The 20,544-nt window shown below is 41.0% G+C and overlaps 1 protein-coding gene across 1 annotated transcript in view; it reads left to right on the forward strand.

Moving 5' to 3' along the window:
- Positions 1-20,544, forward strand: part of POLN (DNA polymerase nu) — a 142,749-nt gene that overhangs the window by 64,518 nt on the left and 57,687 nt on the right. Inside the window, exons 14-15 of the mRNA XM_084798671.1 lie at positions 246-299; positions 1,738-1,803. Of these exons, the coding sequence (XP_084654797.1) occupies positions 246-299; positions 1,738-1,803 (120 nt within the window). The remainder of the gene's footprint in view (positions 1-245; positions 300-1,737; positions 1,804-20,544) is intronic.

The following is a 20,544-nucleotide window of genomic DNA, read 5'->3' on the forward strand; positions in this document are numbered from 1 at the left end:
ACTTAGATGAGTAATTGAGAATCTGTGCAACTTTGTAGCCTCTCTGTAGCCTAAAATATTGCAGAATGACAGACTGGCATCTTTCTTTGTGGACCTGTGTTATTCAGTCCTGGCACCACTTAAGTTTGTCCAGGGTGAGTGCTGCAGCACATGCCCATCCCTATGTGAACTGCTGCTCTGCAGCTGGACTCTTTGAATACTTAAACAAATTTAAGAATGTACCTATTCTTTTCTTTATGATGTAGGTTCACAAGATCAAGTCAACCTTTATAGACGGATTATTAGCTTATATGAAAAAGGTAACTAAGGCATAACAAAAATAAATTGGGATTAGTAATAAGGTTTATTTTGTGTTCAGATACACATACCATTTTTACAATCCCAGTAAAGGAGGAAACGTCCAACATTCTTGGAACTATGGATTGTGGTTGTATTATTCAATATCCATACAGTGCAGGTTGGTTTTTAGGCCTTCAGATCCTCCATATATGAGGCAGTTCAGTGCAGGCCTGCTTTTACATCAACTGTCATGTCTTTCTGGGGCTTTTTGAGGTAGTTTTCTTTTTTATGATCTTTTTTTATTCTTTTTAATATATATATTTATATTATTATGCATATATAAACTAAACTACATAGAGCAAGAAGAACCACAAAACAATCAGGAATTATACAAATGTTACATTCATAGTGTTTTGGCTATTTGTATTTGGCAACCTTGAAGAAAACATTTTCATATCTTGGTGAGTCTAAAATTCTGAAGGTAAATCAATATCTATCATAGCTCATCTCTATCAACTTAAAACATCTATCTAGACCTAAAAACATCTTAACCTCTAAACAACTAAGCTTAATTGTGAAGCCAGAGTTTTCTAGAGAAACAGAACTGATAGGATGAATATACATTTTACATACACACACACACACACACACCCCGCATGTATTAGAGTGACTTACAGACTGTAGTCCAGCTAGTCCAACAATGGCTGTCTACCAACAGAAAGTCCAAGAATTCAATAGTTGCTAAGTCCATCAGGCTGGATGTCTCCCCTTGGTCTTCAGTACACGCCAGAATCCCAGAGAAGGAGGCTCTAATGCCAGTGAAGGAATGGACTTGCTAGTGAGAACAAGCAGGCAGAGAGCAGTTTTCCTTCTTCCATACCCTTTATGTAGGCTGACACCAGGAGTGGCCAATATTTAAAGTGGATCTTTCCACCTCCAAAGATCTGGATTAAAGTTGTCTCTTCCCACCACAAAAGATCTGGATTCAAAGGAGGTCTTCTCACTTCAAATTATCTAGTTCAGAAAAAAAAACACATCACATGTGTACCCACCCAATTGGGTTTTAATTAGTTACAGAGATAGTCAAATTGGCAACCAATAATATCCATCACAGGTAAACACTACTGTTTTAATTTTCACATGAGAAAACCATAGTCAGGGGTGTCTCTGACTTACAAAGCTGCACAAAAGTAACAGAACCTGTGGCATAATTCCACTTTGAGTCATTCTGTCTCTACAACCCCCATAACCCACATACAGAGTTAATAACTGACATGGATCTCCTGTCCTATTGCTGTTTCTATTTGGGTTAGAGGGGAACATCCTTTAGCTGTTCCTGATCCCAGGGCTGTTTTGTAACTTTCAGGAGGAACAGGGAGGGTTGTAAGTGAAGGGTCTGTGTGTTCTTCCTCACACTGTATTGCCTAGGTTTGAACTGATTTTCTTTAACTGATCAAGGGCTCCATCTCTTCTACGTGGAATCAGACTGGAACTGTGACAGGGAGACTTTCAGCCAAGCATCCTGTAAGTTACTTGCCCATTTCCATGCCTCAGTGTACGTTGTTTGCTTCTGCACATTCTGTTCCTAGAAGAGGACCTCAAGTGTTGTAGTCTATGTGTTGATTTCTCTTCTGTTGCGGCATCAACTCTGTGCTCTGAGAAGAAGAAAGGCCGAGTTTTCCACCCAGAGACTCAGCACTTTGATGGTGAAGGCGGAAGGGACACTCTTCCCTCTCTTCATCATCCTCCTCAGATCTGTCCTGGGAAGGTGACTTCCAAAAGTGCTGTCTGATGAAGACCATCTCCATTTCATAATTACTAAGGACTGTTTTTACTGGAAAGTTATAAGTGCCTTGCATTTATGATGCCTTTTTTTTTGTCCTTTTTAAAGATAAGGTCTTCCTTTGTAGCCTAGGTACAGCCTCCTGAGTGCTAGGGTCACAGGTGTGCACCACTCACTGATAGCTTTCTATTTTTTTTCCTCCTTTATTAATTTATTCTTGTTACATCTCAATGGTTATCCCATCCCTTGTATCCTCCCATTCTTCCCTCCCTCCCAATTTCCCCTTATTCCCCTCCCCTATGACTGTACTGATAGCTTTCTAAATGGCTTTGCATTTCTGATGTAAAGGAGTCTTGTTGAACTAGATAGGACCTGAGTTCAGTCACTAAGACCCAGATGAAAGTGCTGGGTGTGGTCATATGTGTATAGTTCCAGTATTGGAGAGTTGGGGACAGAAAGGTCCCTGGGGCTTGATGAGCAGCCAGCTTAGCCTATTTGTCAAGTTTGGGGCCACTAAGAGACTCCATTCAAAAAACAAAGTAGATGGCTCCTGAGGAATGTCACCCAAGCTTGTTTTTTGGTATTCTTATGTACACAATCATACATACATGCACACACATACAGATTTGTTACTAATTTCTCATAGAAAAGTTCAAGTATAGAAAAGAAATACAAACTAACAAATGTCACCTTTATTCCAGTTGGAAAGTCACCTGTCTTCTTACACTTCCTACTAAATATGTATGTTCGTAAAATACGTTTTCATATTTGTTTTTTGAGACAGTTTCTATGTGCAGCCCTGGCTGTCCTTTAACTCCCTCTGTAGACCAGGCTAGTCTTAAAAGCAGAGGTCCATCTGCCTCTGATTCCCAAGTGCTGGGGTTAAAGGCACCTTGATTTTTGTTTGTAACATATCTTGCTATTATACATCAATCTGAGTCTGCTTAGAATTAAATACATTAATTACATATATGCATAATTCAAATATAAACTAAATAATGTATATAGTTTGAAATGTTTGATATAAAATGATGTGAAAGTTTAAAGAATAAGAAAATATAAATCATTTTTCCCTGTCTGTTCTTCCCATGAGTCCCTGATTAGTAGCTAAGGACTTTGCCACGTATATTAGTCAGGGTTCTCTAGAGCAGCGGTTCCCAACCTTCCTAATGCTGTGCCACTTTAATACAGTTCCTCATGTTGTGGTGATCCCCAACCATAAAATTATTTTCATTGCTACTTCATAACTGTAATTTTACTACTGTCATGAATAATAATATAAATATCTGTATTTTCTAATGGTCTTAGGCAATCCCTGTAAAAGGCAACCGAAAGTGGTCGTAACCCACAGGTTGAGAACCACTGCTCTGGAGAAACAGAACTGACAAAATGAATCTATCTATAGATATAGAAAGGTGATTCATTATGATGGCTTACAGGCTGTGAGCCTGCTAGTCCAATAGTGGTTGTCTACCAATGGAGAGCCTAAGAATTCAGTAGTTATTCAGTTCAGGAGGTTGGACGTCTCTACTGGTCTTTATAATATTGAAGAAGTAGGCTCTAATGTCAGTGAAGAAATGAACTTGCCAGAAAGAGTGAAAGCAAACAAGCTTCTATGTCCTTTATTATATATGTTGCCACCTGAAGGTATGGCCTAGATTAAAAGTGGATCTTCCCAGCTGGGCATGGTGGTGCACACCTTTGATCCCAGCACTTGGGAGGCAGAGGCAGGTGGATCAATGTGAGTTCAAGGCCAGCTTGGTCTACAAAGAAAGTCCAGGACAGCCAAGGCTGCACAGAGAAACCCTGTCTCGAAAAGAACAAAAAACAAACAAAAAAATGGATCTTCCCATCTCAAAAGACTCAGACTTCCCACTTCTAATGATTTGATTAAGGAAAAAGACCCTCAAAGGTGTACCCTGACATGTGGGTTTTAGTTAACTGCAGATGTAGTCGAGTTGTATCCAGTGACACAGTCAGAAAAGGCACCTGCTGACCTAATTCAGATGACTGTGCAAGGAGGAGGAAGAGGTTGGCATGATATGGGTGTTCTCCTGGGCACAGGAGCCTGCTCTGGGACTATAAGCTCTCAGCTCAGTTGTCTCTCAGGCCTCTCCCATTTGCTCCAGGAAGTGATCATGAGGACATCTACCTTTTAGAGCCCTCTGCAGTATAGATCCACCTGGGTACCCTTCTACAAGTTCAGGTCCTTTGTGGGTGTCTCTGACAGTTTGTTTGTTTATTTGTTTGTTTGTTTTTCTGTTTCTTGCTTTTCTCTTGGCATCTGCTTTTAACAGTCTGTTTCACTCTTAGATTGTGCAGATGCCTATAAGGGTGAATCATGAGCATGTGTCTCTCTCTGCACTTCATGAGCTCAGGCTCCACTGCAACAAGCATTCTGAGCACATGTCCTGTCAGAAGATAGTCAAGTTTTTCTTTTATACTTTTTTTTAAAGACAGGGTTTCTCTGTGTAGCCTTGGCTGCCCTGGACTTGCTTTGTAGACCAGGATGGCCTCAAACTAGCAGAGATCCACCTGCCTTTGCCTCCCAAGTGCTGAGGTTAAAGACATGTGCCACCACACCTGGTCCTTTTTTACACTTTTGTGGGATTATCTTCTGACTGTGTTTAGCCCTCATTTCTGCTATGACTCATGTATGGTGGTGCTCCCTACTATTAGTGATCCTCTCCCAAGCCTGTAGTTCCTGATTACTTAGTTATGCCTTCCAATCTTCTCAGACAGGGTTTTCTCTGTCCAGGGTTAATTTAATGTTTGCCTCTGATTTCCCATAATATTATCATGTTTTTTACACATAAAACTTGAATCCATTATTTCACTGTATTCTGCAGTTACTATAGTTTATACACTCACATCTGAAGACTGAGCGCTAGAAAACACAGATGAGAGAGAACATGTGACATTTGTCTTTTTGAATCTCAGTTACCTCTCTCAATATGACATTTTTTAGTTCCACCCATTTATCAGCAAAGTTCATTATATCAATTTTCCTTATTGCTAAATAATCTGCCCTGGTATATAGGTATCACCCTTTACTATCTATTTACCAGTTGACAGGCAGTTAGGGTTTATCTATTCCCTAGCTGTTGTGAATAGAGTAGTAGTGAACATGGCTGAGCAAGTATCTGTGGAGTAGGGTGCTGAGTCCTTTGGGCATATGTAAGAAGTAGTATATCTGAGTCATATGATAAATGAATTTTAGCTTTCTGAGGTTTTTCCACATTGATTTCCAGAGGCTGGCCCAGTTTGCAATCCCACCAACAGTGATCAAAGTTTCTCTTCCCATCCAGGTCCTCTCCAGCATTTGTGGTCAGTTGTTTTGTTGGTCTTTGCTATTACGACTTTGAGATGAAATCTCAATGCCAACAACTGCTCTTAACTGCTGAGCTAACTCTCCAGTCACTGATTAATATCTTTTAAGATTCAGTTAAAGCTGCAATATTTTCAGAAAGCTTTTTTTCACCTATTCCCCTCCCAAGAGAAAGTCCCTGCCACCAGCTAAAGTTAGTCCTACCCATTTCTGTGCTACTCTGCTTCTCGTGGCAGAAGGCATAAAGTGTTTTGCCTTTTGGTTCCCCTGAATTTTCCCCCATATCTTAACATTTCAATGAAGTAATAATAGGTTATGGTTTATTCAAAATTATGAAAACATTGATTTAATTGATTAGCTGAAGTTTCATCAGTTTATTAAAGTAATCACATTGACATCTTTTTTTTTTTAACAGTAGCTGACTAAAAGTCTTTGTTAGAAAATACTGACAGGTGAGGTGGCATACACCTTTAATCCAAGCACTTGAGGCAAGAGGCAGGCAGATCTCTATGAGTTTAAGGCTAGCCTGGTCTACATAGTGAGTTCCAGGACAGCCAGAGCTATGTAGTGAGGGTGTGTGTGTGTGTGTGTGTGTGTGTGTGTGTGTGTGTGTGTGTGTGAGAGAGAGAGAGAGAGAGAGAGAGAGAGAGAGAGAGAGAGAGAGAGAGAGAGAGAGAGAGAACACCAGTGTTTGTACCCTCCTGGTGCTATGTGTTTGGGTTGGTCCCCCCTTCCTCCCCTGTGTGACTTGAGATTTTCTGACTTCTTTGTGCCAGGGAATTTGAGGTTGTTTACTAGACATTTTGGATATTATGTTTTGAAAGTTTGAGTCTTATTTTTAAATCCACTAAAATCGTGATACTTTTGTGTTAGTGGGCAGTTGGCCTGCTTGGGCTCAGGCTACAAGTGCAGTGCCATTGTATACTGTTTCAAAGTCTTTGAGGCACCATTTAGATAGCTCCACATGACAGCCACCCAGTGGTCAGTCTAGGAATTAACTGAGAAGGATTGGATGAGCTCAGACAGGTACAGCTAGAGGCTGATCCAGTGTTCTTTACTTGTGCTGCCCTCTTTCTGGTGGATTCTCCCATTGTTTTTGCGTCTTTGGCAATCCCCTTTCTTGGTCTTCTATCCAGAAACCTGAGGCTTTAATAATCTGACACTACCATACATTCTCTGCCATTGAACCACATGTTAAGTACCAAGCATGGGGGACTTGTTGTCTGTCTGCTAGTGTTTCAGATTCTGTGTCCTGTTCTACTTTACCCACATCTTCAGGTTACTGCCCTGTGCATTCTGTCTAGTTTTCATAGCTGTATTCAGTGGAATGTACTCACCATATCTTACCAGGAGCAAAAACTTCACCTTTACTCTTTTCATATTTTTATGTATGTATCCTGATTAAATTCACTTCCTAATCCTCCCTGGTCTGTGTCCCTACCCTTTGACCTCCCTGCTCCCCCAAAAGACACACGTCCAGTTTGTGTTGCCTATATATTCAATGGAACATGGTCAAACTTCCAGTAGCCAGTCCCTAGAATCTTTCCCCACCCCTACCTACCAGAAGCTCTCAACTCTAGAAAGCTAGTCTTTAGCATCCTTATCACAATTTTTAAGAGATCTCTTTGATGGCTGTTACTTCTTTGTGGGAGGAGTGGGTTGTCACCAAAGCCTTCTATGTTCCTCTTTCTTAATGTGAGTCTTCAGCCATCAATGCCATGGCAAAAGTAGCTTCCTTGCCCTTTAGAATCAGCAGAAACATGGATCATGGACTTCACATGGTTTCTGGCAATAACACAGATTACAGACATCAAAATGACCTTAGATGGTTGCACAGGGTCATGGAGTTTTACCACATCAATAGAAACTCCCCAACAAAGACAGTAGACATGATAGGTAATAGATCTTTACAGTTTTTCCTCTAGAATGAGATGTTTGTAAATAGTTGAGTGCTGTCTGATTGTTTTCATGGGTTGTCTGGAAAGTCCAAAGAAATGTTCCAACTAAAGCTAATTATTCTTCACCTCTGAGGAGAGATTTAAATGTCTATGAATTCTGAGCTCTTTACAAATACCTGTTCGGGACAGGCACAATTCCTGGCCCTTTATGACCACCGAATCTTGTTCTCTAGTCCTGTGGGTGGCTACCTGCAGGTAGTGATACTTTTTTCACATGCATGCAAGGATCAGCTCCCTGCTGAATACTTAGCTGGATGGTGGGCTCAAAAAGTGATGATTCTTAAAAAATTATCTGAATTTTTTTATTTTAGGAACCAATTTTATTTCAATCATATATCTCCCAAGTGGGAGTAGAAACTACCATCTAGTACATTTTAATTTGTCTAAAATGCTGTCTTATGTTCTGAATTGAAATGGCTTCTCAGTCACTCTTCACTCTGTCGGAATCAGTCTTCTGTCCTTGGGTTCTTCCTGGTCATGGTGCTTATGGCACCGGGTTTCTAGAAGCCTGAATACTTGTTTTTGTCTTGCTAGGTCATAAATTCCATGTGAATAGAAGCCTTTTCAGCCTGCTTCTCTGTTTATGGAATGTGTTACCTGCTCTTGTTGCTCTGGCATGGGGTCATCACTAGGATTTCAATGTGATAAAAAGAAAAAAGCATGGCCAGGTCTCATCCCACCTGAAGCACAAGCCATGAGCTCTTTAGTTTTCACCTAAATTCTTCTTTCCCCAACTCAGGCCTCGGGACTCAGACCTTTTGGTTCCCTTTTTAGGTCCTGTCCAGAACCACCCTTCTCATGGGAGGAGTGGAGGACCTTTGCTCTTACTGTGCTTGCCAGGAGCCGCATTATTCCATCCAATACCTCTTATCACACATGGCTTAGATGTCTCGTCTAGTATTTCTACATCCTCGGGGCCAGTTTTTGTCAATGTCCTTATTTCACTGCAGTACTACTCGTGATGCTGGCTCAGAATCTATCAATGTTACAAAATTCAAATTTTCTGACCTTTCACATTGTGTTTTCTTTAATGTCCTGAGTCCTTGGTTTTCTTCTGGCTTTTTAAAGGTTACAGCTGAATTAATTTGCACTATTAACATCCAGGTATTATTAACTAGGTTTTTACTTTGTTTGTTTGTTTTTGTTTTTGCTTTTTCAAGACAGGGTTTCTCTGTGTAGCCTTGACTGTCCTGGACTCACTTTGTAGACCAGACTGGCCTCAAACTCACAGCGATCCACCTGCCTCTGCCTCCGGAATGCTGGGAATGAAGGTGTGTTCCACTACGCCCTACTTTCATTTCTTTATGAATACTTTTTCTTCCCAAGTGTTCTTTACCTTTATGACTATTTTTGGTGTCCTACTAGCATGTTCATACAGATTTTTAGGAGCTGGCTAGGTCATGATCAAATCAACTGATATGACCTATGGTGCCTTGGCATTTCAGCCACTGCTCTGTTACCTGTTACTTTTCTGTCCCTGAGTCCCTGAACATGTCCTCCAGACCAGTCTTCCTTCCCAGTCAGTGATTCTGATATTGAGGCAAGAGACCTGACCTCCGGAAGCCTTGGGTCATGTCTCCATCCAAATTTATCTGGTCCCCTTTTTCTATACACAAGGAACGAAGCCTGCTATAGTTAAGCATACCACTCAGTCAGCTTAAGAGCTTAAATGTCACCTGGTGGCACTGAAATCCTGTTTATCCTTTCCTAGATCTCTTTTTCCCAAGTCATTGTCCTTTTCTATCTCAAATGTAGTGTGTATTGTCCCATATATATATGTCCCTAAATAGTAATGTGCCAGTTAAACCCACCAGTAATCACCTCAGAGAACCCCAAATGCATCAGTGTCACATTAAGGAAAATAAAGCAGACACTTTCCCTTGGAGTAGTTTTACCAAGAGCAAGCCGGATTTGAATCTCTGCTTCTCTCCCTGTGCCTTCTGCCATCTCTCTGTAGCATATGGCTTCTGTCCTATCTGTAATCTGTCTGCTTTATGAGTTGAATCTGTGCCTGCTTGAATGTTGTCTTCTCTTGTCTGTCCCTGTGTCTGTGTGTATCACTCACAAAAGCCTTTGCTCTGTATTCATTGACTAGCACAGAAAGCACCACATAAAGAAGGAATAAGGGATATTTTACAGAAATCTTTAATAGTTTTACAAGGAATGAAACGGTACTGACTCCAACTGACCACAGTTGATCCCCATAACAAATAGTACCGCAAACAGACTTATCAATCTATATTCATGTTGCTTCTAACATTTATGGTGGATATTTGTTTTATAAGGTTGATTTCATCATATTTGCTATTTTCAACATATTACTATATTAGTCAGGGTTACACACACACACACACACACACACACACACACACACACACACACACAAAGAGAGGAAGGGGATTTACTAGAATAGCCTACAGGCTGTGTTCCAGCTAGTCTAACAATGACTATCTACCAATAGAAGTTCCAAGAATCCAATAGATGTTCAGTCCACAAGGCTGGATGTCTCAGCTGGTCTTCAATACACAACAGAATCCCAAAGATTCTGATCAGTGAGTTCTGATGCCAGTGAAGGAATGAACTTGCTAGAAAGAGCAAGTAGGCAAAGAGAGCAGCAAGCTTCCCTCTGTCCTGTTCTTTACGTAGGCTGCCACCAGACAATGTGGTCAAGATTTAAGGTGCATCTTCCTACCTCAAAAGATCTGTATTACAGGTGTATCTTACTACCTCAAAGATCTGGACTAGAAATGGGACTTCCAATCTGAACACTCCAGAGGCAGAGGCAGGTGGATCGCTGTGAGTTTGAGGCCAGCCTGGTCTACAAAGCGAGTCCAGGACAGCCAAGGCTACATAGAGAGACCTTGTCTTGAAAAACCAGAAAAAGAAAAAAAGAGAAAGAAATGGGACTTCCCATTTCAAATGATTTAATTAATAAAAATCCCTTTGTCCTCATGGTGGGAACATGGCACTGTGCAAGCAGACATGGTGCTGGAGAAGGAACTGAGAGTTCTATATCTTGATCTGAAGGCAACAGTGTGAGCCACACTGAGTTTAGCTTGAGCATATGAGACCTCAAACCCCACTCCTACAGTGACACTTTCTACAACAAGGCCATATCTCCTAACAGTGCCACTCCCTATGAACCAAGCATTCAAACACATGAGTCTGTGGGGGCCATATTTATTCAAACCACCACAAATCCTTGAACAGGTGTTTCCAGCCATTTAGATTTTAGTTAATTCCAGATGTAGTCAGGTGACAACCAAGAATAGCCATCACAATTATAATACATATATATGTGTGTGTGTGTGTGTGTGTTATACATATATCTGTATATATACATATATTCACATGCAATTGTGCATTACTCCTAGTTCAGTGGCATAGAAGAATATATAACTTAACATATCAGCTATGCATTGTCTTAGGTTGTAAGAACTGATTATATGGAAAATCCAAGGCAAGTGGGATATTGTGTTACATCGTTCTCTTAAAGGTGGGTTAAATCGATAGGCTGAGTACAAAGTAAGATGTTAGTTTTAGTTCCTGAGTGACTCCAGGCTGTACTACTAACTTTGGCTTTGAAGTCCAGTAAAAGTTGCAATCTCTTTGAATGTAAAAGAGATTTTCATAATAACGTATTACCACATAGTAAGTGAGGCATTTGTTTTGTTTGACACTCTAAATTTTATGTGAATAGTAGCTGATAATTCTTATCCTCACACCACTTGCTGTTTTCTTTCAGAATTGTTTTTAAGATTCATCTCAAACAGAAGCAACGCTAGTTCATTCTTGGCTATACAGTATGTTGTTATACAAATACAATAGATTAGTTCCAGATTTTCACCATCTAAAACAGTGTTGGGGGCTGGGAAGATAGCTCGGTAGGTAAAGTGCTTGCCTTGAAAACATGGGATAGGAGCTCTATCCCCATAACCGTATGTGGTGGTGTATGCTTGTAATTACAATAGTGGAAGGTGGAGACATATGGAGGCTCACTGACCAAGCCCCCCTCAAAATTAATTAACTAAGTAAATTAAATAAAAAGGTAGACAGCAACTGAAGAGCATCACCTAAGATTATCCTCTGGCCTCTACACTTACACACACACATGCACCTGCACATATCAACAAACAAACACATAAATAAATAAAGTTTGGAGTGGGAATGTAGTATTTTAATGAATTTACTTTAAACTGTGGAAGGGTTTTGTTGTGGTTTGAATAGATATGGCCCCTATAGACTCATGTGTTTGAATGCTTGGTTCATAGGGAGTGGTCTTGTTGGAGGAAGTGTGTCACTGTAGGGGTGAGGTTTGAGGCCTCATATGCTCAAGCTACAGCTAGTATGGCACACAGTCTCCTGCTACCTATGAATTACAGTGAAGAACTCTCAGCGCCTTCCTTCTCCAGCACCATGTCTGCCTGCATACAACCATGGTCCTCCATGACAATAATGGACTGAACCTCTGATACTGTAAGCCAGCCCCAATTAAATGTTGCCGTGGTCCATTGGCACAGAGACAACTTCCTGAACAGAACTCTAACAGCCCAGGTCTTAAGGTCAACAATTAATAAGTGGAACCTCTTGAGGCTGAGAAGCTTCTGTAAGACAGAAGACACTGTCAACAAAACAAAGCAACAACCTACAGACTGAGAATAGATCTTCACCAACCCTACATCTGACAAAGGTCTAATATCCAAAATATATAAAGAGCTCAAGAAATTAAACACCACCAAACCAAATAACCCAATTAAGAAATGGGGATGAGAACTAAACAGAGAATTCTCAACAGAGGAATATTGAACAGCTGAGAAGCATTTAAAGAAATGTTCAACATCCTTAGTCATCAGAGAAATGCAAATCAAAACAGACTCTGAGATTCCATCTTACACCCATCAGAATGGCCACGATCAAAACCTCAAGTGACAGCACATGCTGGCGAGGCTATGGAGAAAGGGAAACACTCCCTCATTGCTGGTGGAAATGCAAACTTGTACATCCACTTTGGAAATCACTCTGGTGCTTTCTCAGAATACTGGGAATAGAGATACCTCAAGACTCAGCTATTCCACTCCTTGGAATATACCCAAAAGATACTCCAGCACACAACAAGGGCATATGCTCAACCATGTTCATAGCAGTCTTATTCATAATAGCCAGAACCTGGAAACAACCTAGATGTCCCTCAGTTGAAGAATGGATAAAGAAACTATGGTACATTTACACTATGGAATACTTATCAGCTATTAAAAACAAGGGAATCCTGAAATTTGTGGGCAAATGGATGGAACTAGAAATGATTATACTGACCCAGACTCAGAAAGACTCACATGGTGTATACTCGCTTATAATTGGACACTAGCCCAACAGGGATGTCCCCTGAAAGTCTTCACTCACCAGATTGGAATAGATGTGGGGACCTCCTATTGGGACTCTAGGTGAGAGAAGTATGGGAGAATGGGGAAATAGAAGGACCCATAGGGCCCTAGAATCCTACAAGAAGAACATCATGACAGATGGATCTGGATCCAGGGGGTTCTGCTCAAACTACTGTACCGACAAAGGACAATACATGCAGTAAATATTGAACCCCTACTCAGACCTAGCCAATGGACAGGACATTATCCACAGTTGTGTGGAGAGTGGGGACTGACTCTGACATGAACTCTGGTGCCCCATATTTGACCACTTTCCCTTAGTAGGGAGGCCTGGTAGCACTCAGAAAAAGAATAGGAAGGCTACCAAGATGGGACTTGATAGGCTGTGGGGGAGGAGGTCCCCTTCTGTCACAGACATAGGGGAGGGGAATAAGGTGAAAGAGGGAGGGAGGGAGGAATGGGAGGAGACAAAAAAGGGGATAACAATTTAGATGTAATATGAATAAATTAATAAATTCTTATTGGTAAAAAAAAAAAGTTGCCATGGTCATGGTGTCTCTTCACAGCAATAGAAACCCTAACTAAGACAAATCTCCAGCTGGGCATAGTGGCACACACCTTTAATCCCAGCACACAGAAAGGCAGAGGCAGGCCGATCACTTGAGTTTGAGACCAGCCTCGTCTACATAGTGACTCCAGGATAGTCAAGGCTACACGGGGAAACTCTGTTTCGAGAAACCAAACAAACAAAAAAACCTAAGACAAGTTTCCTCGCTGTTGTTGCCTGACTGTTGTTGGGTATGTTAGTGTGAAAGTTTCCTACTTCTAAATGGTGTCCCAGTTCACTCTTACAATGTGGATGAGGTCTCATATCTGACAGCATAGCACTTGTGTTTTTAGATTCTAATTTTAACCAGTCTGATGAATGTGAATTGGTATTTTATTGTGGTTTAATTTGTCTTACTTTAATTGCTAAGTAGAGCAAACATGTACCTTTGTTTACTGATCATTTGAGACTTTTTATTTATTTGCCCATTTAGTCTTTTACCTAATTTCATTTTAGAAGTTTGTCTTATTAATTTGTAAAAGTTCTTTGTATGTTTGGGTATTTTCTTTGTTTATTTACATGACTATCTTTGGTCTATGGTTGGTTTCATATTATGTAGTCTTTTTTTCAGTATCAAATTTATAATTTTTATAGCTTATATATTCTTGGGGTTTTTTCTTTCTACTTTAAGACAAGTTCTCAAATTCATAAGCTCAGGTGATCCTTCCTCCTCATCCTCCCATGCAGCTGGCACTGTAAGTGCCAACCACAATATCTGACTTACTTGTGTCATTTAGGGAATCTTTTTTGCATGGCAATTACAAAGGTGCTCAAAAATCTGTATTTTGCAATGTGTCTTTAATCCCACTAAAACCTATCTTTCTACATGTATGGGGTAGAGATATGATTATTTTCCATTGGATAACTGCTTGCTATAAATATTGCTATTTTGACAACTCATTTTGTAATCCCTTCTTATACAGGAGCGCTGGTATGCATGGCCTGGTTCTAGGCTCTTTGTTCTATACTCTTGATGTATTTGTTCTGACTCTGGGCATGATATAGTCTCATTGGAGACTTTACCCTGTGCCTCCTTCATGCATCCCTCCTTCAGAACTCTCATCCATCCCCCAGTTATCTCCTTCATGCTCAGCATTTTAGCCCCAGTAGTGGTAATGGTGTCCGTCAGCTATCCCACATGTCACTGAAGGAAAAAGTAGTATTGGGAACTTGGGTCTTAACTTTAAGGTACTAGGTATTACTGATGTAGCATGCCAGGGAAGCATTTTTAAGGAAGAAATATTTAGTATTAGCTCCTACTGTTTGTACTCATTATTAAAGAGGCTTTCTCCAGCAGCTTGTGTATTACATCAGTGTCAGTTATTTGGAGCTTGAATGCAGGAAGAGCTAGCATTTTTCACTGTAGCTCACACATGGCAGGATTCTGATAATATGTTGAATGAATTCTAGTTAAAAGTCCTAAATATATTTTTGACTGTGACTATATGTTTTATAGAAGACCCTTTTACACTTTTAAGAACATAATAATTTTTTAAAAACAATATAGTTAAAAGACTTAATGTTTTGACAAAAGATATTATGTTCTATGGGCAGTTTAATCACCACTTAAAAATCTGAACATGACAGTTTTCATCTGAGAGACATTTGGATTCTTTCCAGTTTTCAGCTACTACAAATCTATAAACATCAGTGTTTTTTTATGTTAGCTTACATCTCCATTTCTCTGAGATAAGTGCCTATGACAGCAATTTGGGTCAAGTGTTTTAAAATATACATTTGAACTCTATATGTTGATATCTTAAAGGATTTTATGTGTATATCCATGAAGGATATTGAACTGTATCTGGTTTTGGTATCAAGGTAATACTAGTGTTATAAGATGAATTGGGATGTATTCTTTCTCCTATATTTTCTGGACAATAATGTGTGGTAGACTCCTCTGATGAAATAGCCTTGGTATAGGGACAATATTCTCATACTGGCTGGTTTTTGTTTTTGTTTTTCTTTTAAGATAGGATCTCACTACGCAGTTCTAGCTGCCCTGGAAGTCACTATTTAAATCAAGATGGCCCCGAACTTACAGAGAGCTGCCTGCCTCTGCCTCCTGAGTATTAAGATTAAAGGCAAGCACCCCCAGCTCTGGCCTTTAACAGGGATTTTCTTTTCTTTTGTTTTAATTAATTAATTTATTCATTTTACATCCTGGTCATAGCCCCCAACCCTCCTTTTCTCCTAGTCCCACTCTCCCTCCCTCTCTTCCCCTCCCCTAGTCCTCAGATAAGGGGCTCCCCCCTTACCATCCACACCAGATCATCAAGTTGCATCAGGACTGAGGGTGTCCTATTCCCCTATGGCCTGGCAAGGCAGTCCCACCAAGGGGAAGTGATTAAAAAGCTGGCAACAGAGTCCATGTCAGGGACATTCCCTGCTCCTCTTACTAGAGGACCCATATGAAGCCCAAGCTGCCCATAGGCTGCATCTGTGTAGGGGACATAGGTTCAGCCCATGCAAGGTCCTTGGTTGGTGCTTCAGTCTCAGCAGGCCCCTCTGAGCCCCCTTGTTAGCTGGTTCTGTTGGTCTTCTTGTGGAGCTCCTGTCACCTCCAGGTCATTGTCTCCTCCCTTTTCCATAAGACTCCCTATGCATCACCCAATGTTTAGCTGTGAGTCTCAGCATCTATTTCGAACCACAGCTGAGAGGAGCCTCTCACATGACAACTCTGCTAGGCTTCTGTATACAAACATAGCAGAGTATTGTTAATTGTGTCAGAGGTTGGCTCTCTCCCATGAGGTGGGGCCTGAGTTGGGCCAGGCATTGGTTGGATATTCCCTCAATCTCTGACCTATCTTTATCCCTGTACATCTTGTAGGAAGAGTACATTTGGGGTAGAAGTTTTTGTGGGTGGGTTGGTGTTCCCTTCCCTCCACTAAGAGTCCTGTCTAGTTAGAGGGTAGCCTCTTCAGTCTCCATGACCCCTGATACTAGGAGTCTCTGCTAGAGCCCCCCTCACATCCTCCTAGATGCCTACAATGACATGGGCTCCAGCTTGTCACAGAGATGCCGCCGCCCAGTTTTTCTTTTCTCTATAGGCCTTCTGTCCTTCTGCCCCCACCCTTTCAAGGTCTGATCTCTCTCTGTGCTCCCTCTCCTACCTTGTTCCCTCTCTTCAACCACTACCTCTGTCTATTCTGTTTCCCCTTCTGAGTGAGATTTAAGCATCCTCCTTGTTACTTATCTTCTTTGGGTCTGTGCATTGTAATATGTTTGAACAGGGATTTTCATGTTATCCATTTCATAGTGTGGTTTTGTCCAGGCTGTGAAATTCACACGAGTGTTGCTGATAGAATTCTCTGCATCTTCTGTGCATGAACCAGCCTTCGATATTGATTTTTCCTCATTCTTTTTTGTCAGTCTAATAAGAGTTTTGTTGATTTTGGTGATCTTTTCAAATAACCAAATACTCACTCCATTGATTTTCCCATCTTCAATTGGTTTGTTTCTCTTCTCTATTATTTCTACTCTTCTGCTTGATTTGGAATGAAATTTTCTTTCCTTCTAGTTTCTTGAGCCTAGATTATTGCTGAAGATTTTATTTTCTCTTTTCCCTATGTCTGATTGTGTGTGTGTGTGTGTGTGTGTGTGTGTGTGTGTGTGTGTGTGTGTGCTGTGAACTTCCCTCTTAGTGCTGCTATAGCTAGGTTCTACACAGTTTGATACATTATACTTTATCAAAGACAAAATGTATTAAGCAGAGTTAAACAAGCCACTTTATCTAAGACTACTGCAATAGAATGGAAAGGCTGAACTCAACTCCAAATGCAATAGCAATGTCTAGGGACTTAGTGCACACAGGCAGGGTGAGGGGTTGGTGCATGGAAAATTACAAAAAGGAATTTGGCTACGTGTCTAAGTGAGAGGAGCCTGGCTAAACTGAGCCATGAATGTTTTCTTTGGTGTTTGACAGGAAAAATATGTTTTTCTAAAGTTTTCTGTCTTGCAAGGCTACACATAACATTAGTGTTTTGTTGATAGTTTTTTTTCCTTTGGTTTTTGTCTATGGTTGTTGGCTTCTCTAGCACCCAGTTTAAGACATGTGAGACACAGAAAATATGTTGAATTTGGTTATGTCTAATTTTATGGACTTTGTAGTCTGTGACCAGTCTTCTTTCTGTCTAGCTTTCAGAGTTCTTTATCTTTCCTGTATGCCTAGTGCCCTGGGTTTTAGTCATTCAAAGTGACAGAAACAGGAAAAATATGGTTACGCCACTTTCCTGGAAACAGAAGCAGCTTTAACTGAACAAAATACTTCATAGTACAAAGATGGTTTTGAAATGCCATCTGATATGTATTCATTCCTGTTCCTTTTGCTATTGAGAGGCTGCCAGCCATTGGGGCTGAGCCTTTGTCTCTCCACAGAGAGAGGAGATACAGTTGAGAACAAAGGAATCCTGCTCAGCTCTGGCTCTCAATTAGAACTTGAGAGAGAGCACAGGAGAAAGAAGCACATCAGGCACTAGAGACCTAACAGTGTTTTACTCTGCATTTCTAAGTTGAATTTCAGGAGTTTTCCTGCAGCACCCAGACTCAGCCTGGCAATTTTCAGTTTAACACAATAAAGACACATTGGAATTTGCAGCTCCCACTTCTTGGGAGGATGTCATGGCAGCCCCTTTGGACTTGAGAGAGGTTATGAGGGGGAAGAGACAGTAGAGTTCTGAGTTGAGCTGGGTGGCAGGGACAAGGAGATCTCTGAAAAGGTCCTAGCCCTGCCTCTGGGGTTTAGAGTCCAGCGCAGAGAACAGCCAGAGAAGAACACAACCCTAGCAGTGGTGCTATCTATGAGTTTGGGGCTGTCTCCCAACCCCTAATAGAGGAAGCAGTCTTTGCAGCAGCATCGAGTTAACACATAGTGTGAGTTTTGCAAGTAAGACCTATAGTTATTCTTCTGCAAAGCCTCTACCAGAGCAATAAGCTCCTGGATCCTGGGTGCTCTAGTGTAGAAATGAAGACCCTACATCTTCCCACTTCTGTCTGCACCCTGGAAAGGAGCTATGACTGGTACAGTCCAAGGCTGGATCTAAAAGGAAAGCACAATTGAGTTTCAGAACACAGAGATGTCACCAGGATTAAATACAGGGCCGTGATGGTAGGCAGGGACATCAGGCATTTGTTGCAGTGAGTTCTCAGTCTGTAGTACTGTTGTGGACACTACCCTGGGCGGGGACCCCAGGCAGACATCATCAAAGCCAGAAGGATGCGGGTAGTCCCACGCTGGTGGCATGGGAGTCTTCCTACTAGTGTCATGGAGTCATATGTATTCTCCTACAACCAACCACCACCAGTACCACTTTGGGAAGGAGGAGCACAAATAGAGGGAGAATGATGGGGTGGAGTGAACTACATAACCTGAGTGTATGCTCTTCCCCCAAACCCTAACCTGAATTTAAAGTGCTGCTGATCTATGTATTAATTTAGCTGAATCAACACAAAACTAAATTCAAACTGATTTACTGAGTTAAGGGCATTTCTTACCCCACCTGTGCCAGATGCCTTAGGAAGGGACATTTTCAGGTAAAGTCTAATTAAAGGAGCAGGCCCAGAAGAATTTTTGCTCATTCTTCATTGCCACTGCTGACATGGTCCTAGTAGAACTTGAAAGCAGTTGCATATTTTCTCTCTGTGCAACATCTACTAAAGTCTAAGGAGGAGTCTTTTGCAGCTATCCTCAACAAACAACTTTGTCTGCCCCTTGATAGAGTGGTGTGTGTGTGTGTGTGTGTGTGTGTGTGAGAGAGAGAGAGAGAGAGAGAGAGAGAGAGAGAGAGAGAGAGAGGGAGAGAGACCATATGTGTGCACAGGTACTCATGAATATGTGCATGTGGAAGCCTAAGGCCAATAGCAGGAATATTCCTCATTCTTCTAGTTTATTCTTTGAGGCAAGATCTTTCACTCAAACTCAGAGCTCACCAATAAAGCTAGTTAGTCTTTCTACACAGCTTGCTGGGGGGAGGGGGTCTCCTTTCTCAGCTGTCTGAGCCTGAAATTAGAGATGGGCCACCATGCCTATCCAGTATTTATGTGGGTTTTAGTAATAGGAATTCTAGGAATTGAAATCCCAGTTGTCATGCTTGCATGACAAGCCCTTTTAGCCACTGAGCCATCTCCCCAGCACTTGTAGCTGAAAAAAATTTAATTTGATATTTGTGTGTGTGATGTGTGTGTATGTGTATACACGTCACAGCACATGTGTGGAGGTCAGAAGACAACTTTGTGGAATCTGTTCTCTCCTTCCACCTTTACGTGGGCTCCAGGAATCAAACTCAGGTCATCAGGTTTATGTGGCAAGTGCTTAGCCACTGAGCCATCTGGCCAGCCCCCCTAGTAGTTGAAATATTTTTTAATAAAAAAAATTACTGATGATGATTGGAAAAATAAACATTCTTATTTGTTACTGATGAGAATTAAAAATGCAGTTGCTTCTTATAGCTGATCTTGGCTGCTTTGTGGGTTCTTTTTTTTCCCCATCTTTTATCCCCCTGACAGTTTTGCCCCCTATTACTAGATAGGAGAGAAAGAAGGATAGAGGGGAGAGACAGAGATCCTTGAATCTAATTTGTTTCTTCTTGTTTCTTCTTTGAGCATTACTATTAACAAACTTCAACCAACCCTCTGAATGACTAACCAACCCCACCTCTCAGAGCCCTAGCATTTATATACCCTCTGAAAAGATCCCAGAATCTCGAATGTGACACAATTGCAGAAAATATCTGCAGCTGGCAAAACCACACTTCTGCTAGAGCATGAGGCAAATCATAGTCAGCTGCTAAGGACATTCTAAATATCTCCACACCAGAGTAAAACAAAAACATATTCTTACAGTATTTTTAAAGAAAACAAAATTACAGAATTGTCACTATATTTCCCCCCTTCTGTTTTAAGCCATTAATCATTCTTGGTGTAGTGGGAAATTATAAACAGATATTTTCAATGAACTAAGGGCCAAGGTTTTCAGGAGCCCTCTCCTGCTCAATTCCAATCTTTATGAGTTTTGATGATATCAACAGCTTTTTGTTTCCTGTGGAAATATAAACAAATCTATGTCCCCTACACAAAACTTTCACTGACTTCCATTCTGATGTTAACACATCATTATAGTATATAGGTAGATTTAATTCCTCAGTTTTTTTTTCTTCCCATAACCCAGCATCTCTCAGCTGCTGTTCTTCCTTTCTCACTAACATTCAGAA

This window comes from Acomys minous (assembly GCF_964271855.1).
Source record: "Acomys minous genome assembly, chromosome: 10".
NCBI lineage: Eukaryota > Metazoa > Chordata > Mammalia > Rodentia > Muridae > Acomys > Acomys minous.